The sequence below is a fragment of the Lissotriton vulgaris genome, chromosome 4_1 (assembly GCF_964263255.1).
Source record: "Lissotriton vulgaris chromosome 4_1, aLisVul1.2, whole genome shotgun sequence".
Classification (NCBI taxonomy): Eukaryota; Metazoa; Chordata; class Amphibia; order Caudata; family Salamandridae; genus Lissotriton; species Lissotriton vulgaris.
In genome coordinates, this window is record NC_141691.1 from 89,362,278 (window position 1) to 89,383,244 (window position 20,967).

Genomic DNA, 20,967 nt, shown 5'->3' on the forward strand with positions numbered 1-20,967 from the left:
GCCCTACTGACTAAGTACAGTGTTGTGATTGGTCAAAGGAATGAATACTGACATTAAGAATGCCAACACTGTGTGTGTTGCTCTGTATCTGATCTGGGGCTGGTGCTCCACACCTGCGATGAGTGGGTGACGATCTCTCCAATCGGTGTGCGTTATATCTCTCTGACGGAGAGATCTGTGATTTGTCTAGTCATGCTTTTGACTCATGATAAAGTAGCATTGAAGTTTAATGTCACAGCTGCAAAGCACAACATGTAACATACATGCGCCATGAGACTCCCTCGGGATGTGATATGTGCGCAATACAAGTATCCAGACTAGACTAGACTAGATCGTGAATTTGTATTTAATGTAAATAGCTCAGTGAGGTACTACTTTTGTCAGATTCTTTCGTTACTTGGGGTTCATAAGTCACCATCCTAACATAGCACAATGAGGCATGACCCTGCATCAAAGTGCTGCATGCATTTTGTAAGCCTCGGTTTAGAACCTTATTGTTTCCTCCTCAATCTTTTTTAATTCTTAATTTTTTTTTTAAAGGTTAAACAATTGTATTAGTATGACCCCCCCCACACACACACACTGTTGACACATTTCAAATGTTGAGTTTTTGGAGTGAATTTTCTAACATTTTGCTCCAGGTTTGCATTCCAAAATGCAAATATGGTGCTAAGTGTTCATTGCGGTTTTGATTTCTAGCGCAAACCCTGGATTATGTTGGAAAGTACCCCTAAAGTAACACAAAGTAGCACTATGCACTGTTTTGCATTTGGAAGGCACACCATGGGAGGTACATGGACTTTTCATGCACCCTCCCAAGGATTTTGACGCTAATCTCCATGTAACAACTTTTGTAGAAAGGGATTTGCATAAACAATTAGACTTCCTCGAGGCAGGCGTAAAGTTAGACAAAAGATTTCTTTTCTCCAAACTTTTCCAATTTTGCACGTGTGGTGCACCGTACAGCACAACTACAGAGCGCAAAAATTTTAAACTTTGTCAAAACTTAGAATTTTAAGCCAGAAGGGCACCCTTCCAGTATAAAACCTTTGCTTGACATCCTGCACACACTCTTTTACAATGGTGTGCAGTGGTGCAAGGCAGACTAACATACACCAGCACTATAGGACAGAGCAACAACACCATATCTCAGTAGCTATGGTGCAGGGCTGCAACTTTGGTTACCACACTGCGTGAAAAATTAGTCCGTCGGTATCTTTGTTTCTCGAGACGAAGCACCCTTAACACATAGACCCTAATAGTATGGATGATGTTACTCCTACATCTTGTAGGCATTTCATATACATTCATTCACACATGTATGACTCATTGTCTTGGTATGTTTGTGATGTAAAGCGCTCTGACACTTTACCCTGGGATGAGTAGCGCTATGAAATAAATAACTGTGAGAGAGGGTCTAAAGAGGGATGAGGGGCACCATCGGAGGGTGGTAGTGAGGGAATTGGTGAAGAAGAAGGTCGTTGCTGGAGGGGGGGGGGACAACAAAGATTGTCGCACTGGGCACCGCCAACGATAAAGCCAGCCCTGTGGACAGGTTATCTACAAATTCTTGATTCTGTTAATGGAGTTATTGGAAGTACTGAAATGTCATGATTTGTTCATGATTGCAAATCATTTTTCAGTTTTAGAAGGGTCATACATTTTTTTCATTTTTATCCAATTCCTTCTCTAGACAAATGGTGTATTCGCTAAGCGATCTGTTGGTTATTGTTTGCTGAAATAGCAGGCATGTGTTTATGTTGGTTGATGGCTCATATTTGAAGCAGCACATTCTACCGTTACATCTTCATTCTCCATATTAATTCACATGTCAACACCCCACTGCCTGCCACAGTCTTAATCATATTCTTTCTGTGGCAGCTGGTCCGAACCTCTTCTGGGATTGAATTCACGAGCAAAATCACTGGATGTGTTAACACAGAAGGTGTCTAACTTACTTATCTCATGTATCACAATTGTATATTTTCCATAATGTAATGTCTTTACGTAGGTGCATTTATGAATTGGTCATTGTATGTGCCTCTGTACATTTGCAATAATGAAGTCATTAAAATTCCATTTTCAGTCTGATCATTTCATAGAATCCGGCTTTGAGGTTTAATAGAAATATAAATGTATCGGAGCCGGGGGGGAGGAGGTTACTTAAATTAACACAATCTCCTTAATTTCTCATAAGGAGGCCTCAAATTTGATGACGCACAGGGGCTCGGAGAGTTGAGGACCCAATAAAGGTATCGGCCAGTCTGGGGCTTATTGGAACGACTGCGTTTGGAAATTACAAGTCACATAATTCTTTGGCCAGCACCAGGTGTGACCCTATGGAGATCCTAGGCGGCTTCCTTTCGGTGACCATTGCTGAACTACCAAACTATAATTATGCGCCCGGTGTAGAGATGGTTGTAGTGAAACTAGCAACAACGTTCTGGATTATACACCCAAGACACCGGCATTTGGATGCAATATCTCAAACCCCAGTGCGCAAAGCCCCCACAACTTGTGATGTGACGGTGCTTTTTAACAACCATCGAAAGTTCTTTATGGCAATAATCCACTTCATATCTTCTCACCAATACCCATGGCATCTAGTCAAAATAAGTTATATATAACACACCTGTAGGCACACAGCATTGCATTAAAGTCGCAGTCTGCAATGGCGACTACAAATCGAACAGTCGCACCAAGCAGGGCAATGGTCAGCCATGCACCCCAACAGGAGACGTAAATGGCAAAGCACAAGCATCCTTACACATAAACAACTCTCCTCTAAGGCAGATCCTTTAGAGTTCTGGCTGGTCAATCTTCAGTACAATCCATCAACAAACAATAAGCAACAGCCACTTCCAATAGGAAGCACCCGCAGCACGAAATGCAACCAATCCAATATCCACAGACCACTGACAATGGTCAGTGGTAACCCCAGACCCCGAGAGCGCATTGAGAAAGCGAAGCACATCCATACAAGTGGTAGAAATGAGCAATACAAATCAGTGGCGTAAAAAACAGCGCAAGCACTGAAGATAAACTCCCATCTCATGTTGAGTGGAAAATAAAGACAGAATTGCTGTGCACTGGGCTCCTCACACCCTTGGGCCCTGGTGCCACTGCATCTACTGCGCTAATGAAAAATACACCCCGATATAGATGCTTGTAACAAAATTCAACATCACAGACAATGGGCCTCCTATAGGGCTCTCCCCAACATCCAGCCCTAGTTTAACTGCACAACTTGCAATTGGCACCAACACAAGACAGGTACCCACCTCCGTCGTCGCGTCAGGGAAGCTCCAACGCCTGAATCACTCCTCTCCCTGGTTTCAATGTCCTCGGTGTCATTTAAGGAGTTGCCCGTGCTTTCAAAGTCACTGGCGGAGGTGCACAAGTCAGAAATGGACTGTTCTTCGAAGTTCACATGATTGGAGGCAAAGGTGGCCTCTTCTTCAAAGTCCTCTTCGGGGTCCTCGTCTTCACACAGAGCTTTGGACCAGGTCTCCACTTTCTGCTGTACGCTGTGGACATGCTGGAGAATGGCGTCGAGATGCTCGAAGTCCACGCTCTTATTCACATCAAAAGGGTCAACGGTGGCATCGAAGGAGTTGGGCACATTGTCATAAATACTTGTCCTACTCCCTGAGGAGCTGCACGAGCTGAGCCCTTTCCGGGATTCGAAGCACTGCGAATCTATACTACTGCATTCAGAAGCTTCCAATGATTTACTTTCGGAAATCCAAGTACTCAAGTGCTCTCGGGCCGCCGGGCACATGCTTCCAATGGAGAGAGATCTGGGGAAGGTTCCTGGCTTGTGATCACTAGGGATGTAAATAAGGCTGTTTGGGGGGCAGCTGGGTCGACGCCAAGATTCTGCCTGCCACCTGGCTGCCTTGCCATAAGCGTCATGTTCGCCCACATGTCCATTACATGCTGTCACAATCCCTGGCTTTATTCTACCCAAGGACTTGGACTTCATCTTTGTGCTGTACTCTGGATAAAGAAAATGTTTATTGCCATTGGGCAGTAGGAGTCCTTTCTTGTCATCTTTTTGTGACTGCCATGTAGAGCTATCATGTTTGGTACAGCCCTGACCTGGTGGTGACGGTGATTCGTCGCTGACCTTTTTAGACTTGTCTTTCTTCTTCCTTCCACTCAACCTTGACATTGACCTGCGCAAGCTAGATTTCTTCAGCTTCGCGCCAGATTCGGGTTGAGGTAAATAGGCAATGGATTGGTCACTTAAGCTTTTCTGGGCTGGCGTGATTGTTGGAAACTCATTGTGGCTCGGCTCGTCCGGCGGGGTGATCACGATGGCCAAGGTGCTGCTCTGAGCGCTGGCCGAGCTGGTGTTGCTGTGCAAGGAGGACGCCTCCAGGTCCAGGCTGAGATCGGTGAGGATGCTGTCTCGACTTGAGGTGTTCTTAATTCTTCGGTTTAAGATCTCGGGGCTATGGCCAAGGAGGTCAGCGGAGCCCAACCTGGACCACCGCCTGCTGTCCGGCTGGAAGGCCCAGCGGTCACTGATGGCACACAGGTCCTCATCACCGGAATCATCATTCTAAAAGAGAGAAAAAGGTGAAAGACGGGTAAGTGACAGCGCAACAATTGATGGATCCATGAAGCAAAGCTTGACCTTCACGTCTGGTGTTCTCCAGGCCTCCTTACTAGTTGCAAAATACTCTAGTACAAATACAGTTTGTGCAAGGTAGCAGCCTTGTTCTTGCACCTCATTATTACTTTTGTAGTGAATAGTGGAGAATAAGGTGTGAGAATTTGTTTCAACACATTTCCCTCCAGTCGCTACAACGTTATTTTTGCACAGTTACAACATCACCGCAGTACAGGGATCACTATTATGACATAAGAGAAGCACTTTGAGGATATCACAGTAAGTACAGTTCTTTGGACACCCCAACTATCTTGTTGATTGCATAGTACTCTCACATCATAACACCCTGCTAGTATTTATGTGCCCCAGAAGTGCTGACGAGCATGTTAACAAAGCACATAACTTGCAGATATGCTCACCAAGAACAAAGACCTGCATTTCAGCATAAACAAACACCTACATTTAAGCATTCACAAAGCCCTGCATTTCAGCATAAAACTAAGGCCAGCATTTCAGCATTCTACAAACCAGCCACACACTTAAGTCTTGAACCCCCCAAAACATTTCTAACTTTTATGCACACTCATCTGTTTTGTAATTGTGAAAAGGCACGAGTGGGTGTGCAGCTGTAGGTGTGCGCTTTATGGATGAATAAAAGTGCAGCAGTGTTGCACTTAAAAGGCCATTGCGCGGTCTGTATGACCAGTAGTGCATCGGTGAGCTGCTTACGACGGACTACCACTCCACATGCCCAAGGGGAGCATGTACCGACAGCAGGCTGATCAGGTACCGGTGAATGAGCAAGGCTTAGACAGAGAAAGTTCTTCAAGTATTTGCTTATTACAGAGTATTGAGGCTGGAACAAGAGCTTATGCCTGGGGTGGGGAAAGTGAGAGGCACAGGTGCAGAACCATGTTTGGATGAGAAAAGGGTGAGCATATCCAGAGGGGTCTGGGAGGAGTACTGCCATGCCGCCATTAGTGTCACTGGGGACAAAGCAGCAGGTGGGTTTTCAGGGAGTCCGATCCACAGGTAAACGGTGTGCTAGCGTCAAGCCTTTGGAGAGCAGATATCCTGCCCTGCACACCCTACCTGGTGCTCAAACTGCAGGTTCAGGAAGCATGACTTTAGGCACCTGATAAACACACTGAGAGGAACACTCTAGAAAGATAGTCAGGGATGGACTAAAGGCGATCAGGCCCCCCCGAGCACCCTGCCAGCCCATTATAAAAAACCTTCATGCAATGCACAAAAGATGTGGTGCAACATAGTTCCTACCTCTTTCAGAGGCGTTAAATGATTTATAGGGCCTTTAATGGTTGCATAAGGGCCTTTGTGGCTCTATGCTCTGAGTGGATGGCAGAGAACCTTCTCAAGCCTACGTCTCTAAGGAGCCGCAAACGTCTTCTCTGGTCCTCGTGGTCTGAGATGACGTGACAGAGCCCGCTCTGGTCCCCTTGCTGATAGCATCTGGGAGTGTACCTTCTCTGACCCCCCAAGAGCTGAGTGGCAATGAAAGGGCTGTTGTGAGCTTGTGTAACCCTTGTCTAAGTGACAATGAGAGAGAAGCTTTCGATCCCCCGGCTAGGAATGGCTGTGAGAGCGCAGTCCCTTTCTGGAGTGCCACCAAAAGGGCCACTTCTGGGCCACTGCTGGAAGAGGCCACCTGTCAGGAGCCCCTGTGACAGTACCTTCTCTGATCACCCAGGACTGAGTGGCTCTAAAAGAGCTTTCTCTTATTCTTCTGCCAGGAATGGCTAGAAGACAGCCTTCACTGGTCCCTCAGCTCTGCGCGAGTCCGAAAGATGTCTCAGGTCTCCATGCTCTGAATGCCTAAGTGACAAAAATCTTTGGACCCTCTGGTTTCAGTGGTTGCCAAAGACCTTTCTCTGGTCCATTGATCCGAGTGGCTAGGAGGGAGAAATCTCTGGTCACCTTGTTGGGAGTTGGGATAGTACACTCTTTACTGGTGGTTCTTGTCTGAGCAGCTGATAGATAGCTTTTAGGCATTCAAGAGCCTTCTATGGTTTCCAGGCTCCGAGTCACAATGGGAGCGCTGTCTCTGGTCAACCGACAGAGAGCTGCTGTAGAAGAAACTTTTATCACAATGGAATGCACATCTTTAAATACTGTCAAGCAAAAGTCACTATAATTGATTTTAGCACATATTACATTGTAGCCTCAATCCTTGGTTCAAGCTGTACATACAATGTCCTTTAAAATAACATTTCTTATTCACAAACATTGCTTCCAAGTTTTCTGGGTGTCTGGTACTTGCATGCTAGAAAATGTGATCAGCATTTAAGCTTAGATGCGACAGCTCTGATAGTGTAATGCATTGGGGGAACGTACAGGAAGTCTCCACCTTCTGATATCAATAGAGAGATAAGGGCAGGCAGCACCAGATATGTATGTAGCCTTCTCACACCTCCCCCTTCCCTCACAACTCCTGAACCTGGGGCCTGGCTGCAGCGACGCATTGTCTACAGGCAGCACCCCTGGATAACAGCACTAGGCTAGTGCCCTCACATTTCTGGTGCTTTGCAGCAGTTTTAAGATGTTCGTAGAGTTTCTCGTTGCTCAAATAGGTGTTTTTCAGATTGTTATGAGTTTCCCTCATCTTCATAGCTTGCTTTTACTCGCAAGAAAGTCGCTGAATGTCACTCATAGTTACACTGAAATTATGAAATTGACACACATATCAATCTGAAACCTTGGCGGCTATGTTATAATATGACTTACAGAATCTACTGTATGATGGTTCAATGTACTTTTGAGATGTAAACTCGTCCCTCCTGCATTAAAATGCCCATAGAAGGTGGAATGATACACCAGCCAATACCATGAGGTGAGTGAGAAACACTCCTCTGGGCAGAGATAAGCCCCACTCTGCATATTTTAAAGAATTGATAACAATAAGTCTAAACAGGTGCGATGTTATCCCAGACCTACAATGCAATCCAAAGATGATGCAGATTTGGGGGGCGTTGTGGAGCACTGGGTGATGAGGTTATGGGTAGGCAAGATGTGGGGGGGGGTTCATTGCAAACACACCTATTTGTCGACATTCACAAAAGGGAAACACTTTTTTTAACCTTGATTTAGCTGCAAGTTCCCAATCAACCGCTAGATGGCAGAAGTATATAACGTAAAGTATCTCCAACCCTTCACAGTGTACATCAGTGTAAGTGCTAACTAAAAAGTGATACATTAATTTGTCCTGGACTTGTCTAGGAACTTTGTTCAGTTCTTTTTTTTTCCACCCTGGAAGTGGTAAATTTAAATTCCACGTTGTATAAGCCAATTGGTCTCAAATTTTTACAACAAGCTTTGGAAAAACCAATAGGTTGTGGTTCTGAAACCAATTGGCTTGGCGAATGGTTGTTGCTTTCCTAGCAAGTTGCTGTGAATGTGCCCACTCTTGTGGCAGCCATCTTGATATCTAATACAAAATGCATGAAAAGACGGCAACCATGGATGCCTATGAATGCATGGTGGCCATCTTTGAATGTATTTAGGCATAACATAGGAGCAAAAGGTGTGGGAAGGATGCAAACGCTGCCACAAAGTATCGATTGTGAGCAGGAAAGGACATGGGTGCTGCGTGAGAGGGTATTTTTTTAAAAAAATGGCAAGCAGGATACGGGTGGGACACCTACACAGAGAGCAGAAGGCCGTGAGGTAGTGAAGTGGGAAGAAACACACCGAGTAGAGATGAAGAGAGCAAGAAGACACATGCTCTCCCATGGATTGCTAAAAGAAAAAAGATGTTTCCTGAATTTAGGCAATGGAAGGATAGACGTCATCCAATCAGAGCACTGTAGAGAAGAAATGCTCCTGAGGCAGGTCAGTGAGTGACGCGGAGAGCTGTGACAGTAACTCGAAGAGCGAGGGGGGTGCAAGGATGTAAAGTGGGAAGCAACACACAAGGTAGAGGGAGGGTGCAAGAAAACAAATGCAGTCTCATGGAGTGCGAAAAGAAAGAAAGTAGTTCACTCAATATAAGCAGTGGAAAGATACGAGTCGTCCAATCGGAACATGCAAAGAAGATATTTGGCCCAGAAGAGTACAAACACAGAACAGGTAAGAAATCTACTGCATATTGTACCTGGGAAATGCAATAGACAAGAAAGCCATCCAATCAAGAGCATGGGGCTGACCCAAAGCCTACTGTGTAACTATGTTTTAATGTGTTGAAGACAATAGGCTGTTGCTTCTGCAATACACAAGCACCCACAAAATCTGTCGTCTCCACCACTACTTTCCATACTTCAGCTGAGGGCATATTCCCTGTGCAAGATATGCTGATGCTGGGCAGGTGAGGTGAGGTGACCTTCTTTTATGACCTGGTGCCTACACCGTGCCGCCCCGAATCGTGCCTACCTGCTTATGCTGAAAGTGGACTTCCAGCTTCATGGAGGCGCAGGAGTTGAGGGTCATCAGCCTCCTGGAAGAGAAGTAGAGACAGGTTAGAGTTGGGACAAGTACCTACAGGGGGCAATCACATTACAAACGCTTTGCAGGAAAAGCAAAGTCAAACGGGTACACTATTTTTTGTTACTTTGCGTCTGTGTAGTACCCTTCCGCGACTGCTAAGGTGTTACAACACAGCCTTCTGGGGGTGCGTTGCCACTTGGCTGGGTGCTAACCTGTATGCCATGGTTTGTCTTGTGGAGTATAGCTTCTGTGTAACGCTGCACATCCCACCACCTCTTTGAGTATCTCTACCTTTGTGCATGCCTGATTGTGACTGGGTCACTGCATCCTCCCACGTCTCTAAGTGCCCCAGCACTGTCACTCTGTGTGTCACTGAGTGCATCTCTCTGTACATCCTCAAGCCCCGTTCGCCCTGTGTCTGTGCCGTCCCATGTTGCAGACATCCTGTCTATACATTAGTTGATGTATTTGGAGTGTACCAATGTATTCCTTAAACATTCTGGCCGGCATTGGTCAAACATAGGCAGAGAGCACCATCTTGTGGTATAGTCTCATAAGTGCTGGGGTTTAAAAATAAGTACCAGAGCGGAGCACAGGCAAACAAAGGAACAAATTAAGCACTTCTTAAGACTTTTTTCCTGCACCTCCAATTGTCTGATCCCTGTAGTATCCCAATGGCTAATGTTCCTGGTGTCTTTGTTTCCTGCATATCTTCCTGTATCTCCCAGTGGTTGGCCCTATCCTGTGTCTTCCTCTGACTGTGTCTCCCCCTGTCCGTCTCTTCCCCTTGTCTTCCTCTAGCTGTCTCGATAGTGTCTTCATGTATCTACTTGTGACTGTGTCTTCCCATGTCGGTCTCTCCACAGTGTCTTCCTGTGTAGACTTGTGATGGTGTCTGTCTTCCCAGGCCAGTCTCACCCCAGTTTGTCCCGGTGACTGTTTCCCTTTGTTTATGTCTTCCGAGTGACTTTCTGTGTGTACTTTTAACTGCATCTCCCCATGTCTATGTTTTCCAAGTGTTTTTCTGTGTATACTTGGGACAAGTGTCTCCCAATGGGAGGTGAAGCAGTGTGCTCCCACACCCTCCTTCTACTTAAAGGCTGCCCTCGAGCCGCTGTGGGCTGACGAGCTCGTGGAGAGGCACCTGCGTGCCTGGAGAGATACTACGTTCCAAGGATACGGCAGCCTGCTCAGCAACCCCAAATCATTTTGCCTAATCTCTGCTGAACAATTCAGAAAAGGGGGTGGTGATGAACAGAGTGTCTGAATTAAGCAGACCGCTCTTACCCAGTCCAAAGATCAGGGCTTGATCCATCACCGTTATTTATCTCACGGATAATAATCCAGAAACACGTGTCCAGAGATGGCCAGCACTAATCTGCACCCACCTGGTGAAACACTCAAGACTTTCCAAGTGTACTCGCTTGTCGATCTGAACTGCATCTACCATGATGCCCAGGGGCGACTCTGCTGGGAGGTGAAGCAGTGTGCTCCCACACCCTCCTTCTGTCTCCCAAATTTTATGTCTTCCTATGCATGCTTGCGACAGTGTCTCCCTATGTCAGTCTCTCCCCGTTGTCTACCTGTGACTGTGTCTCTTTTTTTGTCTGCCAAGTGTCTTCCTGTGTGTACTTGTAACACTGTCTCCCCATGGCTGTCTCTTCCAGGTGTCTTCCTGTGTGTACTTGTAACTCTGTCTCCCCATGGCTGTCTCTTCCAGGTGTCTTCCTGTGTGTACCTGTAACTCTGTCTCCCCATGGCTGTCTCTTCCAGGTGCCTTCCTGTGTGTACTTGTAACCCTGTCTCCCCATGGCTGTCTCTTCCAGGTGTCTTCCTGTGTGTACCTGTAACTCTGTCTCCCCATGGCTGTCTCTTCCAGGTGTCTTCCTGTGTGTACTTGTAACTCTGTCTCTCCATGGCTGTCTCTACCAGCTGTCTTCCTGTGTAGATTTGTGAAGTGGTACCCCCTTGCTGGTCTCTCCCCAGTGTCTTCCTGTGACAGTCTCTTTGGTTATATCTTCAGAGTGTCTTCCTGTGTTTACTTGTGACAGCATCTCCACATATCTGTCTCTCCCCAGTGTCTTCCTATAACAGTCTCTCTCTTTACGTCTTCCGCGTGTCTTCCAGGGTGTACTTGCAATGTTTTCCCCCAAGTCGGGCTCTCCCCAGTGACTTCCAGTGAGTGTCTCCCTTTGTTCGTGTTGCTCTGTGTGTACTTACTTGAAGGGCACGCAGTGTTATCCCATTCTACATGCTCCTTAGAGCAGAACACAATTCATTCTTTCACAGGGTGGCAAGGGAAGCATGTACTATGTGCACGATGTTTGCTGCATGCATGATTATATTAAGCCAACAGTGCTTCTGCTACACAATTTGTCAAGAACCTTTCATATTTTATACCCAACAATGTGAGATCTCCAATGAATGGTGTAAAATGGTTTAAAATAAGAAAGGTTCTCCACAAATTGTGTAGAAGAACCACTGTTCGCTTAATGTAACTATCACCAGGTTCTGTGCATAACCGGGCTGCCCCATTAATATTAATGGATGGCACGCATGATTATGGTTGAGGGAAACGTAGACATAATCCCACTACACAAATCCACTCCATACCACACAATTCCACAACTAACAATTCTAATGTAATCCACATAATTCTACTACACACCACATACATGTACTCCACTCCAAACCAAAGCACGTGTGTGAAAGACATTGTCATTTATAACGCCAATAGCTCTGACCAGAGCTCGAGTCGGGGTCCCACGAGAGTGGACGGCGTCCCCCACTTATTTTACCGGGAGTTTGATAACAGGAGCAAATGGAGCCACACATTCACTCTTTGGCCTCTCTGGGGCGAGATCGGAGCTCATTCAGAACGCTGCTCATGCTCGGACTTCTCTGATGCAATCGCATCTAAGGGGTGAGAAAGGGGAGGCAATGAGCCTGTCGGGACATCAGCGTCCTCCCCACTTCTTTTTTTTAGGACTTGGGCCCTGGCTCTGACACACACAAGTGCAAGACTTATTGGCATTGCCAATGCTTGTTTTCTTTTCTTCTCCATATGAAACGAATCCGCTCACGATGTACCTCAACCACATCCCATGACAATGTGTTTCCCGGGGGTGTTTCGAACTTAACTGCACACTTATGCCAGCATTCCTCGAACTTACCTATTGTTCACCAACTAGGCTGGAAATCGTTTGAAGGTACATGAATGCCTAGGAGATACACCCTTATAGCTGTCACGCTTTGTAAATTAACCCCTCTCCTCATCCGGACCCCCACAAGAGAACAAACATGCTCTAGAACATCGCCCTACATGGAAGCCAGTGTAACCCCGACCACTCTAACAGATCTTTTGCAGTGAATAGGTCGATAGTCTGGTACTGGAACTAATGAGGTAAAACCTTTGTCCAGTGCAGGGTTCTCCAAACCGGTCCTGGAGGGCCGGATCCATGCCAGATTTTAAAAATAACTACACGTATCTGAATGGGGATATGCAAAAAATCTGGCACGGATCCGGCCCTCCAGGACCGGTTTGGAGAACCATGGTCCAGTGTTAACGTGTCAAAATGACAAAGTAATACAATAACAAAATATGCGGCACTACGCCACATAATTTGCCTATCCATACTGCATAATTTGCTCCTTCCTTGTTGCATAATGCTAGTGTCCATGATTGTAAGGGCCAGCTTTATGGAGGTGCGACCGGTGCAGCTGCACCTGGGTGGGGCATGATCTCTGGGGAGCTGTGTGTAGAAATGACGTATTCATTTTAAAGCACCTGCTGCACAGTCAGCAGTTTTCAGGCAGCAGTTAAAATGCAAAGATAACTCTGCTGATTAATGTTCCTGCTGGAGAGAGCTCAGAGTTTTGTCTAGTGGAAGTTTTGACTCATCATAAGGAAGCGCAGAAGGTTAACATACCTGCTTCAAGGAACTGTACCATGCAGATCATGCAAATCACAGAATTCTATTATATTTGGATTGCTCAGTAGGTTACTGCTTTTGTCCTAGACATGCTTTTGTTACTTGCAGTTTATAAATTACAATCCTAATGTAGCACAGTGACCTATGAACTGTCATCAAAGGGCTGCATGTAAACAGTATGGCATAGGCTACAATGTTATTTTTTTCCCCAAAGTCTTTCTTTGTCTTTAAATGTTGCTATAAAGGGTTCGTTTGGATAGACATACATTTTTATTAGTACATCCAGACACTGTGTGATACGTTTTAAATCCTGAGTTTGTACTTCTCCAAACTAAACACTCGTAAAATATATTGCCTGCTAGAACAGATGACACATGATTCCTACACTTTGTAACCCTTATTGTCTTATGTCATATTTTTCTAAAGACTGATTTGCACATGTATGAATCTTGGTCTCTTTAGAATGTGTGCGAGATGTAAAATGCTCCAACACCCTACACTGGTATGAGTAGCGCAATGCATGTGAGAGATCAGCTATGGAGATGGGGGCACTATTCCAGGGTCGACATGAGGGAATCCATGGAGAAAGAGGTCAGGGTGGGGCAAAAAGAATATTGCGCCAAGTGCCAGCAGCACTAAAGCCAGCCCTAATAATACTACTACAGATTCCAACATTGTCTCTCAGACAGGTCCTTTAAAAGCATTTCACTTACTCTTTTGAAAGCCATGACATTTCTACGTGAGATCTCCAGCAGCCGGCATGAGGGCACGATATATATTGCACCAGAAAATCACCATGCAAATGCAATTTTAAAAAAATTCATTAAAAAAATAAAAGTGCAGCAGCAAAAAAAAAAAATGAAAATCTCCATGTGCGAGGAGAGAGCGGGGACTTGGAGGCGACAGGGCTTAATGTGGAGCAAAGCTTACGCACTACTATGCGCTCCTCCCTGTCGCTTCCCTTTAAAAAATAATACAATAAACACAAAATGTCCTAAGCCCGGCATCGGCGTCCTGGGGATACTGTGTGAAGGGGCTGAAGGTGTGTGGTCGTACAGTGGCTCCATGTCAGGTTGGAGACATATGTTTGTCTGTACAGAGAGATACAGATATATACACATATACATTGAACATCATATTCAAACAATCACTGCTTTGCAGTGAAAGGTATTTAGACATAACAATGCATGTGGCACTGCCTTGGTTTTATCAACAAAGCCGACCAAATAGCACAGCTCTATGGTTGCTAAAGACTTCTTGGGGACTTTCTGAAAGTTGCCCTAGGAATGCATTCTGCTCATTGCTTCCCATTGCCTTTGTGCTTTGCAACTCACAGTTGCCTGCTCTATATTTGCTGGCTGTATTTGTTTTAGGTTGTCCAGCATGTCTTAGTCCCTCCCGTGGAGCATAGCCTGATTACCGCCTCTCTGATTTGCTCCTTGTATTCTTCCATGAGTACTATCTTCCCGTAAACAGCCCTTTAACTTTTGTTTTTGCTGTGCATTCAAAGACAGAGGTCAAATGCAGGCTTTGTCTTCCATGGAAGCGTGTTCTTTACTTTTCTTTCTCTGACTTCAAAGTCAGAGGATGTGTCTGACAATCTGGGGTGGGAAAGGCAAGGCTTTTTTCTAGCATACAACAACACTGAAATGTCTGTAAGAAAACTGTGCAAATATTTTAGAATACATCAAATTAGGAAAGCACAAACGAAGCACGTTTGTTTGTACTTCTGAAGTGTGTTGGAATTCAATATTTTAATATGATCTAAACAAATCAATGCGCTTGATGATACCATTTTCACGCATTATCGTTTGTGTGCTGTATAATTTTATCAGTACAAACTGTAGTTCTATGCAAAAGTATTAGTCATTTCAGTTGAAAAAGTGTTGTCTGTATCGCAGTGCGCTACCACATCATGCATACTACCTTCTATGCCACTCCACTCTACTCCACTCTGTGAGCCTCCACTCTATGACACTCTACGCCACTTCACTCTATGACATTGTACTCCTCTCGACGCTATGCCACTCCACTGCATTCTACATCACTCCACTTCGACACTCTACACCACTCCCTTCTGCGCCACTTATATTTAGACCACTCTACTCCAATCTATGCCACTTCACTCTACTCCATGACACACCACTCCACTCTACTCCTCTCTACACCACTCCGCAATACTCCGCTTGAAAACACTCTGCCCTACTCCATGACACTCTACAACACTCATCTCTCTATTACACCGCTATCGTTTAGCCATGCTGAACAGCAGCCACGCTGTCGTACAACCTGTCTAGAACACATTGGCAAAGCCATACCTGTTGCATACGCAAGACCTATTGGCTTTCCCAATGCTTGTTTCTGTGTTGCCACTAGCCACAGGCAGCATACAATAGCTCTAGTGATGGAGCCATGGGGGCCCAGGACAAATGGAGCTGGGGACGGGCCATAGCCTCACCCTCCTCCCAAACGCGCACGTAAACCTACGCACTCCAATGGAGAAGATTTTAGTGTCCTCCAATGGCCAGCACCGCATTAGTGATGAGAAACTGCTGCCAGTAGACCGTCCAATCATAACAGACGCAGTGTGAAGGCAGCCGCCCAGCCCGTGTCTCAATAGCATGCTGAGGCCAAGCGATTAAATATCTTTGGCATTTGGCTTAGCCTGGATTAGCAGGATTAGTTTGGCGTTCCCATGCATATCAGTTTTTAATAACGTTACTCCCTGGGAAGCAACACTGGAGCAATGAGGCCGAGTGTAGTGGGGCAGATGGAACCGATGCATTCACCCCTGCTATTTGAATAAAGTGGAACTGTCCACAGACATGTGAATAATGGCTATTTTAAGTACCACGGCATTAGAAGCCATTTCATTTTTCCTGCTAGGATGGAAGACTGATTAAGCCCTCCTGGAATATGAGTCGGTGACTGGCACACAAAGGGGCAACTCTGTGTTATTGACTATGGGACATGGTGTGTCGTAGCGGGTGTCACACATATAGGCGGCCATCTTAGAGTGGCAGCACAAATTATTTAATGCAGTTCAAGTTGCCTGGGGGATCTCACATCATGGTAAGGGGACAGAGGATCTCGTTAACACGTAGATGGTGCGAACCGCGTGCACCGTGTGCGGTACGCTATGCTAGCAGATAAAGAAGAGAAGAAGGGTGTGGGAGATACAAGAATGAAGAAACAGTCAAGTCAAGTCAAGAGATTTGTATAGCGCGCTACATACCCATAGGGTCTCAAGGCGCTTGATGGTGGGTGGAGAATTACTTGTCGAATATCCAAGTTTTAAGTTGTTTTCTGAATGCTATGTGGTTCTGAGTAAGGCGAAGGTTAGTGGGAAGTGAGTTCCAGGTTTTAGCTGCCAGGTAGGAGAAGGATCTACCTCCCATGGTGGTTTTATTGATGCGAGGTACAGTGGCAAGGGCTTGGTTGGAGGATCGTAGCTGATGGGAGGGGGTGTAGAAGGACAGTCGTGTGTTGAGGCATTCGGGTCCAATTTCGTAGAGTGCTTTGTGTGCGTGGGTTAGGAGGCGGAAAGTAATCCTCTTATTTACGGGGAGCCAGTGGAGGTTTTTCAGGTGACCAGAGATGTGTTCTTTACGTGGGATGTCTAGTATGAGCCTGGCTGAAGCGTTCTGGATGCGTTGGAGTTTTTTCTGGAGTTTTGCGGTGGTACCGGCGTATAGGGTGTTTCCGTAGTCCAGGCGGCTCGTGACCAGTGCGTGGGTGACCGTTTTTCTAGTATCGGTGGGGATCCAGCGAAATGTTTTTTTGAGCATGCGAAGAATGTTGAAGCAGGATGATGAAACGGCGTTGACTTATCTGGTCATCGAGAGTGAGGAGTCCAGGATGATGCCCAGGTTCCGTGCGTGGTCCGTCGGGATGGGTGCTTTTCCAAGGGCCTCTGGCCACCAAGAGTCGTCCCAGGCGGAGGGAGGTGCCTAAGATGAGGACTTCTGTTTTGTCTGAGTTCAGTTTCAGGCGGCTGTGCTTCATCCACTCGGCTACTTCTTTCATTCCTTCGTGTAAGTTGGTTTTGGCGGTGTTAGGGTCTTTGGTGAGTGAGAGGATCAGTTGAGTGTCGTCAGCGTAGGAGATGATGTTGAGATTGTGTTGGCGAGCGATGGTCGCAAGGGGGCTCATGTATACGTTGAAGAGGGTGGGGCTGAGTGACGATCCTTGTGGCACGCCGCAGATGACTTCAGTGGCCTCTGAATTGAATGGTGGGAGGCGGACTCTCTGGGTTCTTCCGGTGAGGAACGAGGTGATCCATTCCAGTGCTTTTCCTTGGACACCGATGTTTCTGAGGCGCTGTAGAAGGGTGTTGTGGCAGACTGTGTCGAAGGCTGCGGAGAGGTCGAGGAGGATGAGGGCGACTGTGTCTCCATTGTCCAGAAGAGTTCGAATGTCGTCTGTTGCTGCGATGAGGGCGGTCTCCGTGCTATGTTTGGCTCGGAAGCCGGACTGTGAGAAATCGAGGGATTTGTTGGTTTCGAGGAAGGCGGCGAGCTGGTTGTTGACGGCTTTCTCGATGACTTTGGCCGGGAATGGAAGAAGCGAGATGGGGCGGTAGTTTTTGAGTTCGGTGGGGTCAGCAGTGGGTTTTTTCAGAAGGGCGCTGAGTTCTGCGTGTTTCCAGCTTTCCGGGAAGGAGGCAGAGTTGAAAGAGCAGTTGATGACATCTCGGAGGTGTGGTGCTATGATGGAGTTTGCTTTGTTAACGATGTGGTGAGGGCATGGGTCCGTTGGAGATCCTGAGTGGATGCAGTTCATCAGGCGGATGGTGTCCTCAGTGGAGATTGGGTTCCAGTCGTTAAGGATGTTCAAGGGGGGTGAAGGTTCTGCAGTGGGTTGGGTGGGTTGGTCTCCGGGTCGGTTGTCGAAGCTGTTGTGGATGTCTGCGATTTTGTTGTAGAAGAAGGAAGCTAGGGAGTCGCAGAGGGCTTGGGAGGGGGTGATGTCGTTGGAGTTGGCTGATGGATTGGTAAATTCTTTGACGATGTTGAATAGTTCCTTGCTGTTGTGGGCGTTGTTATCTAGTCGGTCTTTGAATGCGGCTTTCTTGGCAGACCGGATTAGTTGGTGGTGTATGCAGGTGGCGTTTTTGAAGGCGTCCCTGGTGCTGGTGTTTGGGCTTTTTTTCCTGGCCTTCTCGAGGGAGCGACAGAGTTTCTTCGAATTCTTAAGATCATCGTTGAACCAGGAGGCGTTTTTGATGCCATTTTTGCTTTGTCGTTTTTTCAATGGTGCCAGGATGTCGGCGCTGTTGGATAGCCATTGGGTGAGGTTAATGGCTGCATGGTCGGGGTTAGAGGAGTGGGCGGGGGGGTTGAGAAGAAGCGATGAGGAGATCTGGTCGATGGTGATTTTGTTCCAGTTTCTTCGCAGGGTGGATTGAGGATGGTTGTGGATTGTGGTCTTATTGTAAGTAAAGTGAACGCAGCTGTGGTCCGTCCAATGGAGAGCTGTGGTGTGACTGAATGAGACATGTTTGCTGGAGGTGAAGATGGGGTCGAGTGTGTGACCTGCAATGTGGGTGGGGGTAGTGACAAGTTGTTTGAGTCCGAGGTTGGCAAGATTGTCCAGAAGGGTGTTGGCGCTAATGAAGGTCAGATCCCAAATTTTGAGCAACATTTGCCCTTTATTTACAGTTCCTGTCTTTGATGACCATTGGCCTATATGCTACTAGGGCTATCTCTGTGATACGCCATTGCCAAAGCCCCATACATTACTGTGCCTGTCTCGGTGTTTGAGGAAAATTCACCCATGTATTGCCTTGCCTGTCGCTATGTTTAAAGAGCAATCCCCATATGTTGCCTTGGCTGTCTCTACGTATTTTATTTATTTTAAATGTTATATATCTCACAAACTAGACCCTGATGTATAGCGAGCATTTGCCCATATGGTGCCTTGCTTACCTCTATGTCGAGAGAGCTGTTGCTCAAATGTTGCCTTGGCTGTCCCTATGTTAAGAAAGCATTAATTCATATGTGGAATTGGCTGTCTATGTTGAGAGAGCGTTGGCCCATATGTTGCCTTCACTGTCTCTATGTTGAGAGAGCCTTCGCCCATATGTTGCCTTGCATGTTCCTGTGTTGAGAGAGCCTTGGCCCATATGTTGCCTTGGCTGTCCCTGTTGTGAGAGAGCCTTGGCCCAGATGTTGCCTTGCCTGTCCCTGTGTTGAGAGAGCTTTGGCCTATATGTTGCCCCAGGCTGTCCCTGTGTTGAGAGAGCCTTCGCTCATATGTTGCCTTGGCTGTCCATGTGTTGAGAGAGCCTTGGCCCATATGATACCCTGGCTGTCTCTATGTTGAGACAGCCTTGGCCCACAAGTTGCCTTGGCTGTCTCTATGTTGAGATATCCTTGGCCCATATGTTGTCTTGACTGTCTCTATGTTGAGACAGCCTTGGCCCACATGCTGCCTTGGCTATCCCTGTGTGTGAGAGAGCCTTCGCCCATATGTTGCCTTGACAGTCTCTATGTTGAGACAGCCTTGGCCCACAGGTTGCCTTGGCTGTCCCTGTGTTGAGAGAGCCTTAGCCCATATGTTGCCTTGGCTGTCCCTGTGTTGAGAGAGCCTTGGCCTATATGTTGCCTTGGCTGTCCCTGTGTTGAGAGAGCCATGGCCCATATTTTGCCTTGGCTGTCCCTGTGTTGAGAGAGCCTTGGCCCATATGTTGCCTTGGCTGTCTCTATGTTGAGAGAGCCTTTGCCTACATACTGCCTTGGCTGTCCCTTTGTTGAGAGAGCCTTTGCCCATATGTTGCCTTGGCTGTCCCTGTGTTGAGAGGGCCTTGGCCCATATGTTGACTTGGCTATCTCTATGTTGAGAGAGCCTTGGCCCTCATACTGCCTTGGCTGTCCCTTTGTTGAGAGAGCCTTGGCCCATTTGTTGCCTTGGCTCTCTATGTTGAGAGAGCATTGGCCCATAAGTTGCCTTGGCTGTCTATGTTGAGAGAGCCTTGGCCCACATATTGCCTTGGCTGTCCCTTTGTTGAGAGCGCCTTAGCCAATATGGTGCCTCGGCTGTCCCTGTGTTGAGACCGCCTTGGCCCATATGTTGCCTCGGCTGCCCCCTGTGTTGAGAGAGCCTTCGCCCATATGTTTCCCCAGGCTGTCCCTGTGTTGAGAGCGCCTTGGCCCATATGTTTCCCCAGGCTGTCCCTATGTCGAGAGTGCCTTGGCCCATAGGTTTACTTGGCTGTCCCTGTGTTGAGAGAGCCTAGGCCCATATGTTGCCTCGGCTGCCCCCTGTGTTGAGAGAGCCTTCGCCCATATGTTGCCTCGGCTGTCCCTGTGTTGAGAGCGCCTTGGCCATATGTTGCCTCGGCTGTCCCTGTGTTGAGAGCGCCTTGGCCCATATGTTGCCTCGGCTGCCCCCTGTGTTGAGAGAGCCTTCGCCCATATGTTTCCCCAGGCTGTCCCTATGTTGAGAGAGCCTTCGCCCATATGTTGCCTCGGCTGTCCCTGTGTTGAGAGCGCCTTGGCCCATATGTTGCCTCGGCTGTCCCTGTGTTGAGAGTGCCTTGGCCCATATGTTGCCTTGGCTGTCCCTGTGTTGAGAGCGCCTTGGCCCATATGTTGCCTTGGCTGTCCCTGTGTTGAGAGCGCCTTGGCCCATATGTTGCCTCGGCTGTCCCTGTGCTGAGAGAGCCTTCGCCCATATGTTGCCTCGGCTGTCCCTGTGTCGAGAGTGCCTTGGCCCATAGGTTTCCTTGGCTGTCCCTGTGTTGAGAGAGCCTTCGCCCATATGTTGCCTCGGCTGTCCCTGTGTTGAGAGCGCCTTGGCCCATATGTTGCCCCAGGCTGTCCCTATGTCGAGAGTGCCTTGGCCCATAGGTTTCCTTGGCTGTCCCTGAGTTGAGAGAGCCTAGGCCCATATGTTGTCTCGGCTGTCCCTGTGTTGAGAGAGCCTTCGCCAATATGTTACCCTGGCTGTCTATGTTGAGAGCGCCTTGGCCATATGTTG

General features: G+C 47.2%; 1 protein-coding gene across 4 annotated transcripts in view; it reads right to left on the reverse strand.

Moving 5' to 3' along the window:
- STARD8 (StAR related lipid transfer domain containing 8) overlaps positions 1 to 20,967 on the reverse strand; it is a 565,518-nt gene that overhangs the window by 21,365 nt on the left and 523,186 nt on the right. For all 4 annotated transcript variants that reach the window (XM_086918342.1, XM_086918343.1, XM_086918345.1 and 1 more), the window contains 2 exons: positions 9,002 to 9,065; positions 3,282 to 4,567 (listed from right to left, as the gene is read on the reverse strand). In XM_086918342.1, the coding sequence (XP_086774468.1) occupies positions 3,282 to 4,567; positions 9,002 to 9,065 (1,350 nt within the window). The remainder of the gene's footprint in view (positions 1 to 3,281; positions 4,568 to 9,001; positions 9,066 to 20,967) is intronic.